This window comes from Eleutherodactylus coqui, chromosome 11, assembly GCF_035609145.1.
Source record: "Eleutherodactylus coqui strain aEleCoq1 chromosome 11, aEleCoq1.hap1, whole genome shotgun sequence".
Lineage (NCBI taxonomy): Eukaryota > Metazoa > Chordata > Amphibia > Anura > Eleutherodactylidae > Eleutherodactylus > Eleutherodactylus coqui.
The window spans coordinates 77,603,358-77,626,301 of record NC_089847.1 but is presented as its reverse complement, the minus strand read 5'-3'; the positions used below and the strand labels follow the sequence as shown (position 1 = coordinate 77,626,301).

The 22,944-nt window shown below is 44.5% G+C and overlaps 1 protein-coding gene across 1 annotated transcript in view; it reads right to left on the bottom strand.

Moving 5' to 3' along the window:
- Positions 1-22,944, bottom strand: part of EDC4 (enhancer of mRNA decapping 4) — a 226,702-nt gene that overhangs the window by 189,075 nt on the left and 14,683 nt on the right. Inside the window, exons 2-5 of the mRNA XM_066582703.1 lie at positions 13,553-13,715; positions 11,188-11,299; positions 5,569-5,668; positions 2,973-3,159 (exon numbers count right to left, since the gene is read on the bottom strand). Coding sequence (XP_066438800.1) covers positions 2,973-3,159; positions 5,569-5,668; positions 11,188-11,299; positions 13,553-13,715 — 562 coding nt within the window. The remainder of the gene's footprint in view (positions 1-2,972; positions 3,160-5,568; positions 5,669-11,187; positions 11,300-13,552; positions 13,716-22,944) is intronic.

The window sequence follows — 22,944 nt, the reverse complement described above, 5'->3', positions numbered from 1 at the left end:
CCAGCCAGTGATTGGCAGCTCTCTCTATGCACAGTCATAGGCAGACAGCAGTCAATCATTGGCTGGAGGGCGAGTGGGTGTGGCTAGCTGCAGTTCATGATTATCCAGGACTACTTAAAGTAGTCCCCTATGCAAGTGCTACTACTGATAAAATGCAACTTTCTTCAAAACTACTGAACAGATACACACAGCAGATATATCACTGCTATCAGTGTAAACGTCACTACCTTATGCTGCCCTCAGACAACTGCAAAAAGATGGAGACAGTCTCTTAAGTCTTGGATAACCCATCTAACTCAAAGTAAACACAACACTGCGTAAAATATAAACATTTGTCACTAGAACAGAAAGGGCAAAAATAGAGGTCACGGAGAGCGCCAAACACCTTAAGCGGTGATCACAATAATATTAATGTGCTAACTCACCTGGTGCATGACATGTCACCCTAAGGTGATCATGCCCGCACCCAACATCCTGGTATGCTCATAGCGATTTCTTTATCCAGAAAACACCGAAATACATAACACGGGAATCCAGCTCACTGGAGAGCTGCAGGTCACAACAAAACTCCGTTCCTCATTAGAGGTCTGATAAAGTCAGAGAGAAACTACAAGAAAAAACTATGGACCTGCGCTACTTAGCATATAGAGGACCAATAATGGATGTCTCAATAACCAATCTTTGGATAGAGACAAAAAGGTTTTTATTTTAAACAAATGAATAGAGGTCACAGCCTCATAAAATAGCAAAATACTTGCGGGATCCTGTGCGACGCGTTTCAGCGTAACAAACGCCTTTCTCAAGCATATAGAAACGTAGACAAACGGTGGTATAAATAGAGCAAAAATAAATTACATACCCGTTATGATGCATCATTGATAATGAATGTTTCGGTGCGCGGTGCCATTTTGGCGACGAAAGAGGACGTGTCCCTCGTTATGACGCGCCATACGGCGCCCTGAATACGGCGTGTATGGCCAACGTCAGAAGCCATAACACGTACCTTGTGATTCAAGGCCACCCCCCCCCCCCCCAGAGCGCGGCGATGCGTTCCACTGAACGTAAGACCTCATGTATAACGAACGTCACAAGCCATGACTACGTGACTCAGATTACAAGGTCACGTCTCTCAGGAAGGAAAGAGGAACGCAACGGTGCGTTCCAATGGGCGTTAGAGCTACGTCCCATGTGACTGGTGACAGCGCTACGCCCCCATCATATAGACAGCAGTAAACTGGGCAGTGCCGTATAGGTGGAACGCTACGTGCGTTTCAACCACTCACTTCAACTATTATACTGGAATGCTTTATGTGTCACCAGTCGCTTTTATGAATGCATAGCTAAATCTAGCATTTTGCATTCATAAAAGCGACTGGTGACACATAAAGGATTCCAGTATAATAGTTGAAGTGAGTGGTTGGAACGCACGTAGCGTTCCACCTACATGGCACTGCCCAGTTTACTGCTGTCTATATGATGGGGGCGTAGCGCTGTCACCAGTCACATGGGACGTAGCTCTAACGCCCATTGGAACGCACCGTTGCGTTCCTCTTTCCTTCCTGAGAGACGTGACCTTGTAATCTGAGTCACGTAGTCATGGCTTGTGACGTTCGTTATACATGAGGTCTTACGTTCAGTGGAACGCATCGCCGCGCTCTGGGGGGGGGGGGGGTGGCCTTGAATCACAAGGTACGTGTTATGGCTTCTGACGTTGGCCATACACGCCATATTCAGGGCGCCGTATGGCGCGTCATAACGAGGGACACGTCATCTTTCGTCGCCAAAATGGCACCGCGCACCGAAACACATTCATTATCAATGATGCATCAAGACGGGTATGTAATTTATTTTCGCTCTATTCATACCACCGTTTGTCTACGTTTCTATATGCTTGAGAAAGGCGTTTGTTACGCCGAAACGCGTCGCACAGGATCCCGCAAGTATTTTGCTATTTTATGACGCTGTGACCTCTATTCTTCATTTGTTTAAAATAAAAAACCTTTTTGTCTCTATCCAAAGATTGGTTATGGAGACATCCATTATTGGTCATCTATATGCTAAGTAGCGCAGGTCCATAGTTTTTTCGTGTAGTTTTTCTCTAGAACAGAAAGGGGTTGTCTTGTGAAGTAACTTTTTAAATGGAAGCGGTTTCACTCTTATAAATCCTTTGATGGGCTACTGTTACTGAGGGAAGGAGTATCTGTGGGATGCTGCAAGGAAAAGCTTTCACGAGAAGATCAAGTTCTGACAGATCGAGGGCAATACTGTGGATTTTGTTTATCCAGGTTTTTCAAAGCCACTGAATATTGTACCATATAGTAGGAGAGTGCTTGATGAGGAAAAATTGTGTATAGGAATTAACAATGGGCTAAGTGATATACTGTATTACACTACTACTATTTTTTGGGGCAGTCACGACCACTGCCATTTTCTAACTAAACAATGAAGTACTTTGTGATTGGCCAGCGCTGAACAAGCACATATGCGGCATTAGTAGGCCTAATGTTACCAATGCACTCCGTGTGTGATTAGGTATTAGAGACACTGCTGAGAAGACCATCTATAGGTAATATACCCGCTTCTGGACATGCCCCCAAACCAGAGGGCTGCTTTAATATAACATACTCCGATTGGCTAAGAGTTACAAGTAGGGTGAAACAAAGGATCAGCATTAGGCCTTCCTTTTAATATACTGGGTAATGACCTAATCAAGATATAAAAACAATGCGTACAGTAAGCTTTATTCTCCGTTTGTGCGTTTCCCAAAACTGCCTATTGATTTTAAGCATTTAACATTTTTCTAAAGGATACCTGTGTAACCTCTCTGAGAGGTTATGAACACAAAAGGAGAGTTGTCATGGTGCCGCCCATTGTACATGGGCAAAAAAAAAAAATTTTATTAAGGAAAAAAAAAATAAAAAAATCAACTACATAATACATACACTTTTCCCCCAAACTACAAAAAAACATACATAATTTTTCCATTTTCCATGGTAAGTCGCCATACAAAGAGGCTCCCTGCTTCATCCAGACATGCCAGCTGGTCCGAGTTGAGATGAGCAAATGCCAAGTCTGTAACGCTACCAGTAATTCCTTTTAGCAAAATTCGTTCTGCTGTGGTGATGCTGAGGACTCTTATCATAGCTGTTCCATTAGAACCTGGTTTTTAAAATAAAAATTAAAAAAAACAAAAAAAAACAACAAAATTTAATTTGATGAAAAATAAATTTAACATTTCTTTAAAGGATTTACATATTAGTCTGACCCAAGTTTTGTGTCTGCAATATTATCGTCTAATAATGGTTTATACCTAGAGATGAGCGAGCATAGTCGCTAAGGACAATTGCTCGATCGAGCATTGTCCTTAGTGAGTATCTCCCCACTTTGGAGAAAAAGGGTCGGCTGCTGGCTCTGGGTGACAGGCGAGTTGCGGCAGTCAGCAGGTTTGGGGGGGGAATCTCCCCTCCGTTCCTCCACGCTCTCCCCAGCTGCTCCACGCCTGTGCGGCAGCCGAATCTTTGCAGGTACTCGCTAAGGGCAATGCTCGATCGAGCAATTGCCCTTAGCGAGTATACTCGCTCATGTCTATTTATACTCCATCCAAAATATATTCTTGTAGTTCCTGAAACCCAGTGTGAGGGGCATGTTCACACCAGCACTACACTTTTTGACGTTTTTTCTAAGGCTATGCACATGGGCAGGAGAAATGGATGCCACCAATATACACTAAATGGGGTACTGCTAGGAAAACGTGATATGGACAAAGACCTGGGTATACTAGTTGACTTAACTGGAGCAATCAATGCCAGTCACTGCAAAAGCCAAGTCTTGGGTTGCATTAAAAGAGGCCTGCTATTTTTTTCCCGAGATATTACATTTCTCCTCCCAGCACTTCACATTGTGCTGCTGACATCAGCCAGTCATCCAAAACACATGGGTCAGATTCATGAAACGGTCTACAAGTTCAAAAAAAATTGTCATTGCTGCCCATAGTGACCAATCACAGAGCAGCTTTCATTGGTTGCTAAGGGATTTCTTATGTTGAGATGTAGCGGCTCTCTGGCACAGATTCTAACACACTTTGTTGCAGATCTATAGCTGAAGATGGAAAATCTGCTGCCGACCTGTGTACAGTGGTCATATTACATATAAACATACACGTGTCTCGCCCCTCCTGCAGGCTACAGAGCAGTCTCCTTCCCTCCCGATGTTACAGGAGATAGCGCTGTCAGGCTGTACATGCCTGTCCTCATCTAAAAGGACAGCGTTGTTGTGCAGGCTTATTAAGTCCTCCTTGGCTTACTACCTGGAAGCACACCTGTGCCGGTAGGCTGCTGTTCTACAGATGCTATTGGATATGTCCTGCGGTTGTCCTTATACAGCAGGACGCGCAAAAAGAAAAGGGTGCTGTAGGACTGCAGCATCAGAGGCGGCGAGTACACTGGAATCTTTGCATTTTTGCTAAGCTATGCATATTGTCAATATAATTAGTTATTAGAATACAATCTATTAAGATATATTTTTAAAATTGTGGGATAAACCCTCTAAGCCCCAGCTTCTATCTCGGGGAACAAAAGGATGGGGTGCTGAAACGGAGCATCAACAGTCCTTTTTCCCCACCACAATCTGTCAGGGAGAAGGTTGAGCTGCCTCCATACACATTGGAAAGTCACCTGGCTCCATAATCACTGGGTGTGGACGACTAAACTGTAGTGTCTATGGGGGCCTTTACAGTTGTCCTAACTGGTCATACATTGTCAATGACACGGAGCAGTGGACAAAAGATCTTTCATGGGAACAAAACCTTCAAATATAGACAACTTCTTTTCAGACAAGACATCATGAGATAAATAAAAACGATCACTCGTTAAATTTCACTCAATGATCGATCGTTTTGGTTGAGACCTTTCTTTTTCATCAACTCTGCTCTAATGTGTATCGGCATCTTTAGCGCCACTACCTACCATTAGCCACAACATAAGTTGAGACAAACACCTTAAACATCAATTTTTGGTCTTTTTAAGGTGGTTTGCCTCTTTAAGTGAGTGCTAGAGTATTTTTACACAGGGAGGTAATGGCCCAAATAGCTGCAAACAGCAATTTTTGGCGATAGTCGACCCATGTACACACGGCTAGAGACAAGGCACTGAGCAAGAAACTGCTTGCTTGTCGGAGTCTCTTGGTTTTCAGGTCACCTAAAAGTCCAGCGATGCCCAGCCTGTGTAAACAGAGTCAGTTTGTCGATGAACGGACTGCTTGTTGGCAGTGAATAGAAGCGGGTGGCTGAAGGAGACCCCCAGGCCGCCCCACCTCCATTCAATGAACAGCTACTGATCCTGTGTCAAAGCACAGGAGCGCAATCGCTGGGATGACGGTCCGGCGCTTCTATGTCCGACAGATGTCCAGTGTAAACATGCAGCGGTGTCCTTTATAATACAGAACACCCAATTATCAGGTAACAATCAAAGTTCACCAACACTACATTTAAGAAGTTTAATTTACTAGTATAAACCCCACATTGAACTTGATTCTAGGAGAAAGAGAAGGCACTTGGAAACCCCACAATACCTCTTGTGGCATACGCAAGGTAGGCATTCGACACTGCAATCAGATTTCCATTGTAGTATTTCTGTTCCCAGTCATATTTTGCCACTGGCTGTATTTTTACCTGTATGAACAGAACGAAGCAATGAATATACTCAAAATGTACCCAACACGTGACGATTCTTTTAAGCGTCAATAACTGCATTCCATTTACATTTCGGGTTACACATCATTTAAATAGAATCTCAGAGATTTTAGCATTATCACTGTCCATTTCCCATTCTTTAGAGATTTACTCCAAGCTGTGATAAGGAAGTGACTAAAAAAAAACAATCTCAACCCTTATTCAGTGTTAACCCTTTCCAATCCATTGTCTGACGTCTGAAAACATTCTGATTGAAGGCTATACAGCTCCAATGTCGGAAGACGTCCGGCAGGGTATTCTTACTGTATAGATTACTGTCCACTCTGTTGTCTGGGAACTCTCCGGCATGTCCAATACCGCAGTACTGGCTATAGTTAGCAGATGGTGCCATTGTATAATGGCAGAAAGAGAAAAAACCCTGAATCCAAAATTGGATTGTAAAGGGTTAAATTTTCTCTTTTAAAATCTAATTCAAAAGTATGTCAGGCGGCAGAGACTACCTCCTTTAGGGTACCTACCCACTAGTGATATATTTGCTTGTGATGTAAGAACAAGTGAAAACACATGATTATGAAACCAATGATTTTCAATGGTTAATACTCATTTACATTTTTTTCTCTCAAACCTCACAGCACAGAGAAAAAAATCTGCGCTGTCGCTCAGTGTTTTTAATAGGGTCAGCAGCAGCAGCACCAGCCCCATTGAAAAAATAGACAGTACATCGCGAACTTCAGCCACAGCTGTGAGAGCTATGGCAGGGGATTCCTTCCTGCCTTCAGCCAATGAGACCAGCGCTTTCTGGGGGCAGAGCATAAGACAGAAAATAACTGCAGGGGCCAGACAGAAGAGCCGAACAACTCTTCTATCTGATGATTTTAAGGGAAGGGCTTATATTTCAAGCCCTTCCCTGAAAATCATCACTGCGGGGGTTGCCTGCAACCCACAGCTTTCAATGGGGCCACAACAGTGCCGACCCCATTGAAAGCAATAGGATAGCATCATGGACTTCTGCCACATTTGTCACAGCTATGGCCAAAGTCCGCGATGTACTCCCTGTGTTTTCAATTGGGCTAATGCTGCTGTAGCCCCATTGAAAACACTGAACGATATCGCAGATTTTTCTCTGCACTGCGAGGCACTCGCTCTTGCATCGCAAGAAAATATATCGCTAGTGGGTAGGCACCCTTATTGTAATGACTTTAACCCTTACAGGTTCAAGGCCTTTAGATACCAGTAAATCCACAGCAAAAGGTTTGGAAATATCACATCCAAAAGATATTCACTATTCATTTTATACTTCAGCTAAATATATTTCTTGAAACAGAGAAAGCTTTATCATTGCACTAAACCACCCATAGTATTTTGGTACAGTTTGTGGGGGCTCTGCAAAAGGACACCAACGTACAAAAATATTTATTATAGGTTTAAAATCAGACAGCCGGGCAAGGGAGACAAATATTTACTAGTTCATAATTTATAGCCATTTGTTAACATATATACTCTGTATGACAAAGTTATTTGGGAGGGGAGGGGGGACCATGCAGATGTTAGAGTTGGTATTCCACTATAGCTCTACGCTGCTCCAACATGTGGAGCGTAGAGTTCCACCGTGTGGGCACGTCGCAAAGCAGTTGGTGCATTGACAGATTAAACCGATGTTGCAGGGTGGCAGCGTCCGTGTTGGACTTGCGGAAATGTGCGCTGACCCGGCGCACCTTGCCGAGGAGGTCTGACAAGTGTGGGTAGCCTTTCAGAAACCGCTGAACCACCAAGTTAAAGACGTGGGCCAGGCCTGGCACGTGCGCGAGGCTGCCCAGCTGCAGAGCCGCCACCAGGTTACGGCCGTTGTCACACACGACCATGCCCAGTTGCAGGCTCAGTGGCGAAAGCCAGCGGTCGGTCTGCTCTGTCAGACCGTGCAACAGTTCGTGGGCAGTGTGCCTCTTCTCTCCTAAGCTGAGTAGTTTCAGCACGGCCTGCTGACGCTTGCCCACCGCTGTGCTGCTGCTGACACTGACACGTCTTGATTGCGAGGTAGAGGTTGCGTTGGGGGAGGAGGGGGAGGGAGGTTTAGTGGAGGTGGCATACACCGCCGCAGAAACCAGCACCGATCTGGGGCCCGCAATTCTGGGGGTGGGTAGGACATGAGCGGTCCCAGGCTCTGACTCTGTCCCAGCCTCCACTAAAGTCACTTAATGTGCCGACAGGGAAATATAGTGGCCCTGCTCGCCTGTGCTTGTCCACGTGTCCGTTGTTAAGTGGACCTTGCCAGTAAGCGAGTTGGTGAGGGTGCGTACAATGTTGCGTAAGCCGTGGTCGTGCAGGGCTGGGACGGCACACCGTGAAAAATAGTTGCGACTGGGGACGGAGTAGCGTGGGGCTGCAGCCATCATGTTTTTGAAAGCCTCAGTTTCCACCAGTCTGTAGGGGAGCATCTCCAGGCTGATCAATTTGGCTATGTGGACATTTAAAGCTCGAGCGTGCGGGTTTGTGGCGGCGTTTTTGCGCTTTCGCTCCAACGATTCTCTTAGCGACAGCTGGACACTGCACTGAAAAACATTGCTGGATGGGGCCGAGGACAGCGGAGGTGAGGGTGTGGGTCCAGGCCCGGAGACGCTTGTGCCTGTGTCGCGAGAGGTGGGTTGGATCTCAGTGGCAGCTTGGGGCCCAGGGGGAGAGGCAGTGGCGCAAGCCGGAGGCGGTGAACGGCCTTCGTCCCACCTTGTGGGGTGCTTGGCCATCATATGCCTGCGCATGCTGGTGGTGAGGCTGGTGGTGGTGGCTCCGCGGCTGATCTTGGCGCGACAAAGGTTGCACACCACTGTTTGTCGGTCATCCGCCGTCTCAGTGAAAAACTGCCGCACCTTAGAGCACCTTGGCCTCTGCACGGTGGCTTGGCGTGAGGGGGTGCTTTGGGAAACAGCTGGTGGATTATTTGCTCTGGCCCTGCCTCTACCCCAGGCCACCCCACTGCGTCTTCCAGAAGAAGACTGGGTGGTCGATAGGTTGCTGGATGCATTTTCTGCCATCCACGACAGGACCTGCTCACACTGCTCATTTTTTAATAAAGGTCTACCACGTGGACCCAAAAATTGTGATATAAAGCTGGGGACCCCAGAAACTGTCCTCACTCCTACTCCCGCAGCAGCCGGCTGCGATTCACCTGGACCAGGAACTCTGCCTATGCCCACACCCTCATGTGGAACTCCGCGTCCTCATCCTCGCCCGCGTCCACGTCCTCTACCCCTACCCCTACCCCTCAGCATGGTGGATTAAGAATCGAGCAGAGACAGAGCGGTGTAAAAATGTTTGTAAATTATTGCCACGCAGTTGGTGGCTGCCAGCGGTAATATAACGCAAAATGAAGCCAGAGATAAATTATAAGGAAGGCTCCACGCAGGCCTTGCTGTGCACTATGCAGTTTGGATGGACGTGAAGTCCCACAGGCCACGCAGACAAATGCACTGGGTCACCGGTAGCCGTATAAAGGATTTCTTTTTTAAATTTCCTTTTTTTTCTATGCAATGCAGGCTGAGGCTATGCTGTGTGTATTGCACTTTCAATCTATGGGTGTCTGACACACCGTACACTTCTAAGGCAGCTAGCGTGTAACACAGAGCGTTGTACAAAATTTGGGGTTTCTTGGCGTACACTTGAAGGCAGACAGTGCTGACGTTACGCTAAGTGTGGACAGAAAAATATTTAAATAAAGGCTGCACGCAGGCTCTGCTGTGCAATACTGAGGTACCACAACTCCCAGCAACCACGGAGTTAAATGCACACGGTCACAGATAGCCCTAAGCAGGAGCTTTTTTGAGGTACTTGTTGACAGGATTCTACACTACCACTGTCCCTGCCTGACCAATACTGCCCCTATACTCAAGTACAGACTGCAGCCTGAGAAAGCTATAGCCTGCACGCCCGATATACATTAAAAAAAAAAAAAAAAAGTGCAAGACTGCTTACAGCAGCCACAACAGTAATGCACTAGGTGAGCTGTAGCAGCAGCAGCACTTTCCCTGATCTCTCTTATCGTGTGTCTGTGGTGAGCCACGGGCGGGCCCACTTTATATACTCGGCGGTCACTTGATCTCGCCAGCCACTCACTGCAGGGGGGTGGGATAGGGCTGGAATGTCACAGGAGGAAGTTGTAATGCCTTCCCTGTGTTTCTATTGGCCAGAAAATGGCGCAAATTTCTCAGGGAAGGAAATGGAATTGACTCGAGTGCCGCGTGGTGCTCGTCTCGAGTAACGAGTGTCTCGAGTACCCTAATACTCAAACGAGCATCAAGCTCCGACGAGTACGCTCGCTCATCTCTACATAGTACATATTCGTATGACTTGGGAGACGCTCCATATAAATAGACGCGTAGCCCATGAACTGGAAATAGAATGCAAACTTAGACTAGAAGGCATTCAAAAATGAAAGATATTATATTGTCCCAATTATAGGGAAAAAAACGTTTCAGTATTAATATTTCCATTCTCTATAAAAATCTGGACTTATAAGAAGATAATCCTTGGGTATGTAATATTACTGGTAAAAAAAACAGACCCATGACATTATGAGCTCTTTCTCTCTCTAAGAAGTGGGGACAGTTATCCCCAGCACATTGTGACACAGGTTTTATAAATAATTTCCAAAGTCGATGAGAGGGGTGAACGCAAAGCATATGCCTAAAGTCCATATGGGTATGATGGCACCAGGGAGATGAAATTTTACCCAATCCATATAAGTGTATCAATGTTAAATATGCCTGGTGAATATATAATTGAGTAAGATTATTGTTAGAAGTAGGGGAAACAAGCGCATGTGACCCAAGTATCTCCGGCCAGTCGTAAATAGTAATTGAGGGCATCTCGTCTTGCCAGCAAGTGTGTACCGAGAGAGGAGTATGGGTATGGGGGCGTTATAAAAATCTGTAGAACCCAGATCATGGAACCTGAAATATATTCACTAGTTCAGAAAGAGGACATAGTACCCCCTGGGTGAAGATCTGGCAGATTATAGAACCCATACAATTCCCAATAGGGAGCGCAATATACGGCAGTGATTGATGCATATATGGACATAAGAGGTAAAGCCGCTATAGTACCCTGGAGATCTAATGTTTTTTTCATCGAGACCCACACATTTTGTGCTAGTTTAAATATAGGTAGCAGGGGACGAAGGGCTACTGCAGAGTCTTCCAGTATGGGCCACAGAAAGCTCCATCCCATATAAGTGGCCAAATGACTTTAGAATTATGAAGGGAGCCCGCATGAACCCAAAATCAGAACTGGCCAGCCAGGTAGTAAAAAGGTACAGATCTGGTAGCGCTAAGCCACTCAGATGTTAAGTCGCAGTAAAGTGGCTAATTTGAGTTCATGATGGAAGGCTCCCCATAGAGGGTACAGTAGTAAAATTGACCTAGGTAAAAAAAAAAAGGGAGGAAAGAACAGGCAGTCAGGAGAGAAGTGTTTCCAGGAGGTTTGGAATACCTCCTTACGATCCTCACCTTGTTGCTTCCTCTTGCTTTGCTGCAAATATTGGAATCACTACTGGCCACAATTTCAACATCTTTGCCTACGATCTCAATGCAAGGAGGAGTGTCACCCCCAGAGAGACAACTAAAAGGGGAAAAGAAATGTAAAGTTAAACTGAACATATTTTAAAAACCTAAACTCTAATTAAAAATCAGATTTAATTTTATAAGCTTCGTACCAAACAAAGCAAAAAAAACGCGAACTCACTCAATAATTTCAGAAATGAAACAATTTTAAGCCAAACTCCATTCTCAATCACATGCTCCGTCACCAAGCCAAATCCTCTCATACCTCCAGGACATTACACTTCATACACTTACTGAACCCCTTTTTACATAATCTTGCATGTAAAAATTAACTTAGAAGTAGCAAATGCTATTATAACACTTAAGGCCAAAACCAAGCCAGATCCTGTTGAGTTTTCAGTCTCATATTATAAAAAGTTCTCCCCGATCTTGAGTGTACATCTAGCAAATCACTTTAACGCTATGTGAAACGGACTCGAGGTGGGGCAAACTTCCCCCTTAACTGCTATATCTGGGATCGCTAAACCAAAAAGAGACCCATTAGATAAGCTAAACTACTACCCTATCTCCCTTATAAATGTGGACATAAAGCTTCTTACTAAAATTCGAGCAGCTCGCTTATATATAGCCCTATTATTGCTTATTGATAAAGACCAGGTTGGATTTGTCCCTGACCGACAGCCCCAGATACTGTCCACAGAGTTAGCCATCTAAAGGCCCATTTAGACAACGATTATCGCTTAAAAGCCATCTTTTGAGCGATAATCGTTGTGTCTAAATGTGCCCATCTTTCAGGTTTCTGCCAAACACTGTTTTCAGCTCTGCTTGAAAACCATAGTTTGGCAGAACAGCTCATAAGCAGGACCACACACTATCTGCTGTCCATGGTGCTGAATTCTCCACAGGGAGCTAGAGGACTGAAAAATGGAGCCAATTACAGAGCTCAGACAATCTACTGAGTGCTACAACAGCCCCACCCCCTCCATCCACAGTGCATTCACGTGGAGAAACAACGCAATCCATATTGCATCTGTTTCAGAAATCTGCATGAAAAATACAAGCACGCTGTGGACATGAGGCACTTGGCCCTTCAGACTTTAGTGTTTGTTTTTTAAAGTGGAAATACCAGAACTGTAGAACGTGACTTGGACACAGTAGGATCAATGGCCCTTAGTCATGAAAAGGTTAAACTGGTATCTATGTATTGTCAGTTTAGTTTAATACTGCTTGCATTCCTTAAGGAATGCAAGATATACAGATTTGTGTAATGCCTATGTAATAGATAAGAGGAAAACTTTGCCTTAAAACACTTTACAGACGGGGCATTTCATAGCCAATTGGATAATTTACTAGGATCATGTAGCATCATCTATGGTTTATAAAATTCACTAAAAAGGCAGGGGTGTCCATCATGGAATACTGTGAAGCTTCATTTACACGGGACGACTGTCGGGCAAATGATGCCCAACACTTGTCCCTGCATGTACTCGCTCCCGTGCTGTTTCACAAGAGCAAGTATCGCTGGTTCGCAGCGGGGTGGCTGGAGGAGATTTTGCTCCTCACTCTCCCCCGCCACTCTCCATTCACTTAACACAGCGGTCAATCAGTACGTAACAGCTGCTGTTTACACTGAACGATCATACAGCTGCTGTTTACACTGAACGATCATACAGCTGCTCTGTTAAGTTAATGGGGAGGGGAGGGGGAGCGCAAGGTGAGAAATCTCCTCCAGCCACCCCACCTCCCTGCTTGCCGCTCTGTTAAAGAACCAGCGATACTCACTCCTGTGCAACAGCACGGTAGCAAGTATATATGGGAACGAGTGTCGGGCATTCTTTGCCCGACATTCGTCCGATGTAAATGGGGCTTCAGTGTATGTGAACCCATTTACTCTCGCCATAAAACACATCTTTGCAGGAGAGAACATGAAATCGAAACTCCCTAAAATGAGGTTTATACTGTTCCCTTCAACTTATATTCCAGCAATCTTCAATACTACACTCATTCCTAAATCACATGTCCACTGTTTTGAGAGGACCCGTTATTTACTAAAACAAACAAATGAGGAAAACGATTTATATTTTGAACCTCAAATGAACAATGCTGGAGTTTTTTTTCCTTCTTTTTCTAAGTAATTCACGGCTTACCTTTCCCGTGTTTTTCTATGTTTTTCCAGGAGAAATACAACAGGATTGGTACAATGTAGAGTTATAAGACATATCAGGAGAGACGACAAGTACTCTCTGAAGAGGATAGCTACCTAGAACATAATGGCAGAAGAGTATACAAAATGGGCATAAAGGGCACTTACATCACTTGCTTGTCAGAGAATGGCATTTCAACATTCCGGAGACTATTGTCCAGCAAAGCAGCATCAACACTTGTGGCATCTGGAGGGGCTACAGGATCAGAAATGAAGCCATTCAGTTCTCCATTAATAGAACTTGACTTTCGATGATTTTCACTTACAGGATCTAACAAAAGAAGCACAATGATGTGGTTATGGAGTTAGTGACTTATGTAACAAGAATGGGGCCAGATGCATTGCCACTATTGTCCTCTGGCTCAAAGGGATCGATCTTAGCAAGAACATTTCGTCAGAACCTCCTGCACACAAGTTTTTTAGCATTTAAAAAGCAGGATTTATATATTTATATCTATCTTAACATTTTCATGACTTTTGTAAAACTCATTTTTGCAGGTTTTTTTTTTAAAATACTAAATGCATGCATTTTCCCTGATACTATAGAGAAACCCAAGGGGAAGGACAGCAGAAAAACCACCATATCCAGAATATGGTTAGTTTTTTAAAAAGTGCTACCAAAATGCCACATGCGAAAACACTGCATACATAGGATAATCGGCAAGTTTCGACAGACTCTGAAGTAGCATGTACCTGCTATGTTTTTAGCCAAAAAAAAGTAGTGAAAGATGATGGGGGTGCACACAACTTCCAGACACTACAATACACTGCGTGAATCCAACCCCACTCAGAGTAGGAGTCTAGTCTAGTTCTTTTCTTTCCCTTTTGTAGTTAGTTACAAACAGAAGGCATATTAGGACAATCCCTCCCGCAACTGCCGAAGGCAACTTTACGTCACTGCTGCCTGGACGTATATTTAGCGTAAATGCCCACAGACGGATTTGTATTGCGTTTACCGCGGCGGAAATGTGTGCGTGAATTTCGCAGTGGCAAGATTCTATTGAAACCAATAGCTTTCTGCCTGCCAATCCATATAAATGAATTACTACCATGGATTTCCGCAACGGTATGTTTTATTTTACCACGGATAATTGGCATCAATGGAAGCAGAACTGTGGAAATCCACACGGAAAAATGTGATCACTCGCTGGCACTTTGTTTTAATACGCGATAGTTCCACAGCTTAAAGCCGCAGGCGTATTCTGCATCGCTTGTGCGCAAGAGCCCTTAAGTGGATAGACTAAGTTACAATGGGGCAAACAAAAGCCTGCAGCTCCACAGTAAAGGATGGATTGAAGCGCTCACTCCAAGGTCTCCAGACACATGCTCAAACTACACTTGGATAGTCGCTTAAGACAACTCGGCCCTAATTTGTAGCAGGCCAATTTCATCATTCACAAGACCACTACAAACGGAGGTGACTGTGCGTGGGTGTGAAAGACAATACATGGAATGGGCACTATGAGACCAAATGTCCTTGAACCAAGCTTCTGAAAATGGTTCCAACAGACAGAGGCCTGAAACGTTTGAGTCACCGGTCTCTGCATGACAGACAATGAAACATCTGTACTTATTGGACGATCAGACTATCCTCGCTATTGGTAGTCTGTCGAGGGTGTCCCGGTAGTGTTATGTACGTGCCCTCACACATGCCCTGTACCCATCATCTCCTAACAGTCTGTTCAGTATGGCCCAGTTAGCAGGCAATTTGTTAATACAACCATCTAGCTTCTCAGATCCCAATAATGCGCCCCCTCTCAGACTTTGGTAACAGGGGTAAATCTCTTCTCTACATTGTAGAGACGTCTAGTGGTCAACAAGCTCTGCACAAGTAGAAGAGGTCACTACACACAAGGAGCCTCTGAGAGCCTTTTATAGGTCCAGGGGGGGGGGGGGCACTTTTAGGGCCTCCGGTGACAAGACCGTTCATCTCATCACACCACAACTCTGATCATTTGTATATCTGCCTGAGATGGAACTGCATGCCGAGATTTCCAGCAAACAGCAAACTGTGTGCTTGATTTTTTTTTGACAAAGTGAAGATTAATAATTTAAATAGAAGTGAGAATTAAAAACATACATCAACATTTTATTACTTTAACATTAATTTTTAGTGGGGGTGTGTCTTGCAAATGCTGGAGTGAGTTGTGTTCAAGATGAGCTCCTGACACTCCTGGACGCATAAACCACATCAGGCGCGATTATAACAAAAAGAACCTGAACATAGATGGAATGCAGGAAAGGCCAGTCCAATTTTGTGATGGCAGCGAAGAGGGATCCCAGTAATATCAAGCGCTTTCTCCCTCAGCCCTAACATAGTAACATAGTTTGCAAGGTCGAATGAAGACAATGTCTATCTAGTCCAACCTGTTAAAGGGGTTGTCCCGCGCCGAAACGGGTTGTTTTTTTTTCAATAGCCCCCCCGTTCGGCGCGAGACAAACCCGATGCAGGGGTTAAAAAAGAAAAACGGATAGTGCTTACCTGAATCCCCGCGCTCCGGTGACTTCTTACTTACCTTGTGAAGATGGCCGCCGGGATCTTCACCCTCGGTGGACCGCAGGTCTTCTGTGCGGTCCATTGCCGATTCCAGCCTCCTGATTGGCTGGAATCGGCACGTGACGGGGCGGAGCTACAAGGAGCCGCTCTCCGGCACGAGCGGCCCCATTCAGAAAAGAAGACGACCGGACTGCGCAAGCGCGTCTAATCCGGCGATTAGACGCTGAAAATTAGACGGCACCATGGAGACGAGGACGCTAGCAACGGAACAGGTAAGTGAATAACTTCTGTATGGCTCATAATTAATGCACAATGTACATTACAAAGTGCATTAATATGGTCATACAGAAGTGTATAACCCCACTTTGTTTTGCGGGACAACCCCTTTAATCCCTCTGTGTTGTTGATCCAGAGGAAGGCAAAAAACCCCAAGAGCAGAAGCCAATAAGCCCTTTTGGGGGACAAATTCCTTCCCGACTCCCTAATGGCAATCAGACTGTTCCCTGGATCAACCCCCAGTAGTTCCTACCTGCCTGTATACCTGGATGAACAATTAACCTAAGATTTATATCCTGTAATATCCTTCCGCTCTAGAAAGACATCAAGTCCCCATTTAAACTCCTCTATGGATTTTGCCATCAGCACAGCCTCAGGCAGAGAATTCCACAGTCTAACTACTCTTACAGTAAAGAACCCTTTTCTGTGTTGGTGATGAAACCTGCTCTCCTCTAAACGTAGCGCGAGAGCCCGGCCTTTCACCATGGCAACAGGACGCCAAACACTGGCGTCCCGTATTGCCTATGCCTATGATCGCTGTATAAGCGATAAGGCATGGCAGAGCAGTAGCTCTGCCATGCCTAATGACTGCGATCATAGGAAGAAAAGAAAAATGTTAAAAAAAAGAAAAATGTTAAAAAAATGTAAAAAAATACTTTATGCTTTTTCTAATATTAGCATAAAGAAAAGGTAAAAAAAAATTAAAACCCCACATATTGGGTATTGACGTGTTCGTAACGACGTGTACAAAAAGTTGAACATGCTTTTTATTTTGTGCAGCAAAAAGTGTAAAAAAAAAAAAAAAAAAAAGGCTACAAAACAGAGGCAAAATACTAATTTTTAGCATTTTGCCTACCAAAAAATGCAATAAAAGTGATCAAAAAAGCCAAACATTCCCCAGAATGGTACCAACAAAAACTACAGCTCATCTCACAAAAAATAAGCCCTTATAGAGCTCCGTACATAGAAAAATAAAAAAGTTACAGGACTTTGAATGCAGCTATAGAGGAAAAAAAAAAAAAGATTTCCAAAACAAATAAGGGGTTTTTTTGCAAAAAGGGTAAAAACCTAAAGGAAAATATTAGAATTTTGGTATCGTTGTAACCGTACTGACCCGCAGAAAAAATTGTGTGTGTCATTTATGCTGCATGATTAACGCTGTAAAAAAAATAAATTAAAAAAAAAATCTATGGCAGAATTGTTGCGTTTTCTCTCCTTGTTATCATAAAAAATATTATAAAAGTTTTACGATATAGTCTATGCACCCAAAAGAGGCACCGATAAAACTACAGCTCGCCACGCAAAAAACAAGCCCTTATATGGCCGCGTCGACGGAAAAATAAAAAAGGTTATGGCTTTTGAAAAATGGAGATGGAAAAATACTAGAGATGAGCGAGCATACTCGTCCGAGCTTGATGCTCGTTCGAGTATTAGGGTGCTCGAGATGCTCGTTACTCGAGACGAGCACCATGCGGTACTTGTCTCGATTAAACGAGCACTGGCAATTGAATTAAATGGAGCCGGCAATACAGCCGGCTCCATTGAAAGCAATGGGCTGCCGGCGAGCGCATGATGAATTTTCGGGACGGGCTTAAAAATATAAGCCCTTACCTGAAAATCATCCTAAAATGTGTAAAAATAAAAAATGTATGCTCACCTTTCCGCTGCAGCCGGAGTTCAGCCGCGTCTGGTCGGCAGTTCTCCTGAACTGCTCTGAGTAGTATTCAGCAGCCGGGGATTTAAAATCCCCGCCTGCTGAATGAGCTGTCTCTGATTGGTCACAGCCTCACCAATGAGAGGCAGCACTCACTTACACCCATTCATGAATTCATGAATGACAGCTGAGAGCTGCCCCTGATTGGTCCCTGCGCTGAGCCAATCAGAGGCAGCACTCATCCATTCATGAATTTTTTTTATTTTAAACACTTTAGGATGATTTTCAGGTAAGGGCTTATATTTTTAAGCCCTTCCCGAAAATTCATCCCGCGCTCGCCGGCAGCCCATTGCTTTCAATGGAGCCGGCTGTATTGCCGCTATTGTGGCTTAATAGTGGGACCTGGGAACTTGAGACGCAGCCCAACATGTAGCCCCTCGCCTGCCCTATCCGTTTCTGTGTCGGTCCCATCACTTTCGTGAATTTCCCAGATTTTCACAAATGAAAACCTTAGCAAGCATCGGCGATATACAAAAATGCTCGAGTCGCCCATTGACTTTAATGGGGTTCGTTACTCGAAACGAACCCTCGAGCATCGCGGGAAGTTTGACTCGAGTAACGAGCACTCGAGCATTTTGGTGCTCGCTCATCTCTAAAAAATACCAAAAATCGCTTGGTCCTCAATGCCAAAATAGGCCATGTCCTTAAAGGGGTTGTCTCACGCTGAAACTGGTTGTTTTTTTTTTGTCAATAGGCCCCCCGTTCGGCGCGAGACAAACACAAGGGATGGGTTAAAAAAAACAAAACGTTTAGTACTTACCCGAATCCCCGCTCTGCGGCGACTTCTTACTTACCTTACCAAGATGGCCGCCGGGATCTTCACCCACGATGCACTGCGGGTCTTCTCCCATGGTGCACCGTGGGCTCTGTGCGGTCCATTGCCGATTCCAGCCTCCTGATTGGCTGGAATCGGCACACGTGACGGGGCGGAGCTACGAGGACCAGCTCTCCGGCACGAGCGGCCCCATTCAGAAGGGAGAAGACCGGACTGGGCAAGCGCGTCTAAAATCACGAGAAGACGGCGAATTTAGACGGATCCATGGCGACGGGGACGCTAGCAACGGAGCAGGTAAGTGAATAACTTCTGTATGGCTCATAATTGATGCACGATGTACATTACAAAGTGCATTAATATGGCCATACAGAAGTGTATAACCCCACTTGATTTCATGAGACAACCCCTTTAAGGGGTTAATGCACCCCAAGACTCTGTTAGCCTTTGCAGCAGCTGACTGGCATTGGTTACTCCAGTTTAGTCTACAGTCCACTAGTACCCCCGGGTCTTTTTCCATATCAATTTTCCCTAGCTGTACCCCATTCAGTGTATATTGGTGACATCCGCTTCTCCTGCCCATGTGCATAACCTTACATTTATCCATATTGAACTTCATTTGTCATTTTTCTGCCCAAGCCCCCAGCTTATCTAGGTCCATTTGTAGCCGCACATTGTCCTTCGTTGCATTAATTATATTGTATAATTTTGTGTCATCTGCAAATATTGATATTTTGCTGTGCAGCCCCTCTATCAGGTCGTTAATAAATATATTGAACAGAATGGGGCCCAATACTGAACCCTGTGGCACCCCGCTAGCGACGGTGGCCCAATCAGAGTATGGACCATTTATTACCACCCTCTGCTTTCTATCTCTGAACCAATTCTTAACCCAATTACACACGTTTTCACCCAATCCGAGCTGTCTCATTTTGTATATCAACCTATTATGCGGCAGTGTCAAATGCTTTAGAGAAGTCCAGATATACGAGATCAATAGACTCTCACAGGTCAGCCTAGAGCTTACTTCATCATAGAAGCTGATCAGATTGTTCTGACATGATTGACCCTTCATGAACCCATGCTGGTGAGAAGTTATCCTGTTGTTATCCTTGAGGTACTCTTTGATGGCGTCTCTCAGAAACCCCTCGAATATTTTTCCCGTTACTGAAGTGAGACTTACCGGCCTGTAGTTTCCAGGCTCATTTTTGGTCCCCTTTTTGTAAATTGGAACCACGTTGGCAATGCGCCAATCCAATGGTACAACTCCGGTCTTGATAGTATCCAAAAATATTAGATATAGCGGCCTAGCTATCACATTACTTAGTTCCTTTAGTACCCTTGGGTGTATTCCATCTGGGCCTGGCGATTTATCGATTTTAATCTTTAACCGTTTCCGCACTTCCTCCTGCGTTAGGTATGAGATATTTTGTGAGGGGTTCATTTTATTCCCCTGCATCTCATGTGGCATTTCCTTTTTGTTTGTGAATACACTTGAAAAGAAACTATTTAATAGATTTTCCTTCCCTCCATCATCTTTAATGATTTCTCCTGCATTCACTTCGGTGTCTTCTTGCTTTTTTAGACGCGCTTGCGCAGATGCATCTTCTCCCTTCGGCTGGTCTTGGAAGCATTGGCGTTTTGGCTCCGCCCCCTTGAACGCATCATCGCGTAGCTCCGCCCCATGATGTGTGCCGGTTCCAGCCTCCTGATTGGCTGGAATCGGCACATGACGGGGGCGGAGCTACGCGATGACGCGAAAAGGGGGCGGAGCCAAAACGCCGATGCTTCCAAGACCAGCCGAAGGGAGAAGATGCATCTGCGCAAGCGCGTCTAAAAAAGCAAGAAGACACCGAAGTTAGACGGAACCATGGCAACGGGGACGCTAGCAACGGAGCAGGTAAGTGAATAACTTCTGTATGGCTCATATTTAATGCACGATGTATATTACAAAGTGCATTAATATGGCCATACAGAAGTGCATAACCCCACTTGCTTTCGCGAGACAACCCCTTTAACCCTGCATCATCCCTTGAATCAAAGGGATGATGCAGGGTTAATTGAGGGGGCAAAGTTCACACTCATGGGCTACATTAAAAGGCATGCCAGAACCACCACAGACATCAGCCCTGTCTCAACTAGACTCACCTCCATGCGATTCAGAGTGAGATGCGAAGGCACATATTAGACTCTACCCATTTAGCCGCCCAGGTCTTAGTTATCCTGCATCAGCAAGATGTTCCTGGATTTTATGTGGGAAAAGGCTACGCCACGTTTAAAATACAATAAACGTTCCCACCGCAAAGAGGAGGGGACAGAGGGTCTCCCAAACTCTGTCCTTTACCATAAGGCAGCTATAAGTAAATGTTCAACAGCAGCTCTACTAAGTTCTAGGTGGAACTAGAATGTAACACCTCTCTGTGTGAGGCTCAGGGCATCTTCTGGCTTTCACAAGAAACAGAAAAGCGGGGAATGGAAATTTCACTATTCATGAGACATCTTCTTGACATTTTGGATGGGTTTGCAGTTAGTTTAGGCCTGATAATGCAACTGGGTTATCTTCTTTCTTATGTATATATTGTTGTTTTATTCTGGAATTTTGTCTTACTGATGTCTGTAATTATGTTTTCTACTATCTATGTCCCCCATGACGTCATGTAAGACCTCTGGGGGACATTCACATGTTATTTATTTATTTGACCTTTCCAACTGTAGCTGGGGCATCCATAGGACCCCCAGTTACAAGGGAAAACAACCCTTGTAGTGAGATTAGTCATTGGCAGAGCTGGCCAGGGTCTACTATGACCCTCCAGCTCTGCTGTAACAGGGAACCCCCTCCCCTCCGAGAGGTTAAATACCCCTGCTGCCTTCTCCTCCGGGTTATCAGCTGTCACTAACAGCTGATAACCTGTTCCTGCCTCTGATTGATTGCAGAGCCAGGAGGCTTAAAGCGCCACCTTAATTTTACATACAGCTAAGCTTTAAGCTCAGGACCAGGGCCGTAAATTTACAGTGCCTGGTCCTAAACAGGTTAAAGACCATTTTACACTGGATGATATTCAGAATTGTTCAAATTGCAGTGCTCCTGCGAGAATTTTAACAATAGTTGTCCTGTGTAAATGATGCAGAGCTTGTAAAAGTAGTTACACATGGGCGATCGAGATATCGCCGCGAGAAAGACGCTGCAAAATAGTCTTTTTTCCCGCAATTTTTGAGCATTAGCCCTGCTTTTTCTCGCACAAGCTTAGCTGTCACTTAGATTTTCTCGCGCAAAAGGCAATAGGACTTTCTAATGTTAAAAATCGCATGAAAATCGCAAGTTCATGCGATGCAATAAAAAGTCGGCTCCATAGGGAAACATGGGCAAGGGGGAAAAAAAAAAAAAACACAGAAAAACGTCGGAAAATGGGATTCTTTTCTCGCAACAGAGCATGAGTGAAAATATCGCAAATGTGAGGGAAACCATTGACAATAACTGGTTTCATAATTCTGAGTTTTTACTCACTCTCACACCGCGCAGTTTCATTGCCCGTATGAAACCACCCTAAAAGAACAAGTTGTTCAGTTTTCTGCATGCAGGAAACTGAATGACAAGCTGTTCAGTGTAAACAGCAGTCACTCACTTCTGAACATCCGTCTGTTTAACTCCTTCATGACATGGCCTATTTTGTCGTTGAGGACCAAGCGATTTTTTGGTATTTTTCCATCTCCATTTTTCAAAAGCCATAACTTTTTTATTTTTCCGTGGACGCGGCCGTATGAGGGCTTGTTTTTTGCGTGGCGAACTGTAGTTTTTATCGATGCCAATTTTGGGTACATAGACTATATTGTAAATTTTTTTTTTTTTTTTTTTTTAATGATAGCAGAGAGAGAAAACGCATCAATTCTGCCATAGATTTTTTTATTTTTTTTTTACACCGTTAATCATGCAGCATAAATGAGACTTTCCATTTTTTCTGCAGACCGGTACGGTTACAACGATACCAAAATTCTAACATTTTTTTTAGGTTTTCCCACTTTTCTGCAGTAAAAACCCTTTTTTTTGGAAATCTTTTTTCTATTCTAAATTGCTGCATTCAAAGTCACGTAACTTTTTTATTTTTTGATGTACAGAGCTCTATGAGGGCTTATTTTTTGCGAGACGAGCTGTAGATTTTATTGGTACCATTTTAGCGTACATACGACTTTTTTGATCACTTTTATTGCGTTTTTAGTGAGGCAAAATGCTAAAAATGAGCATT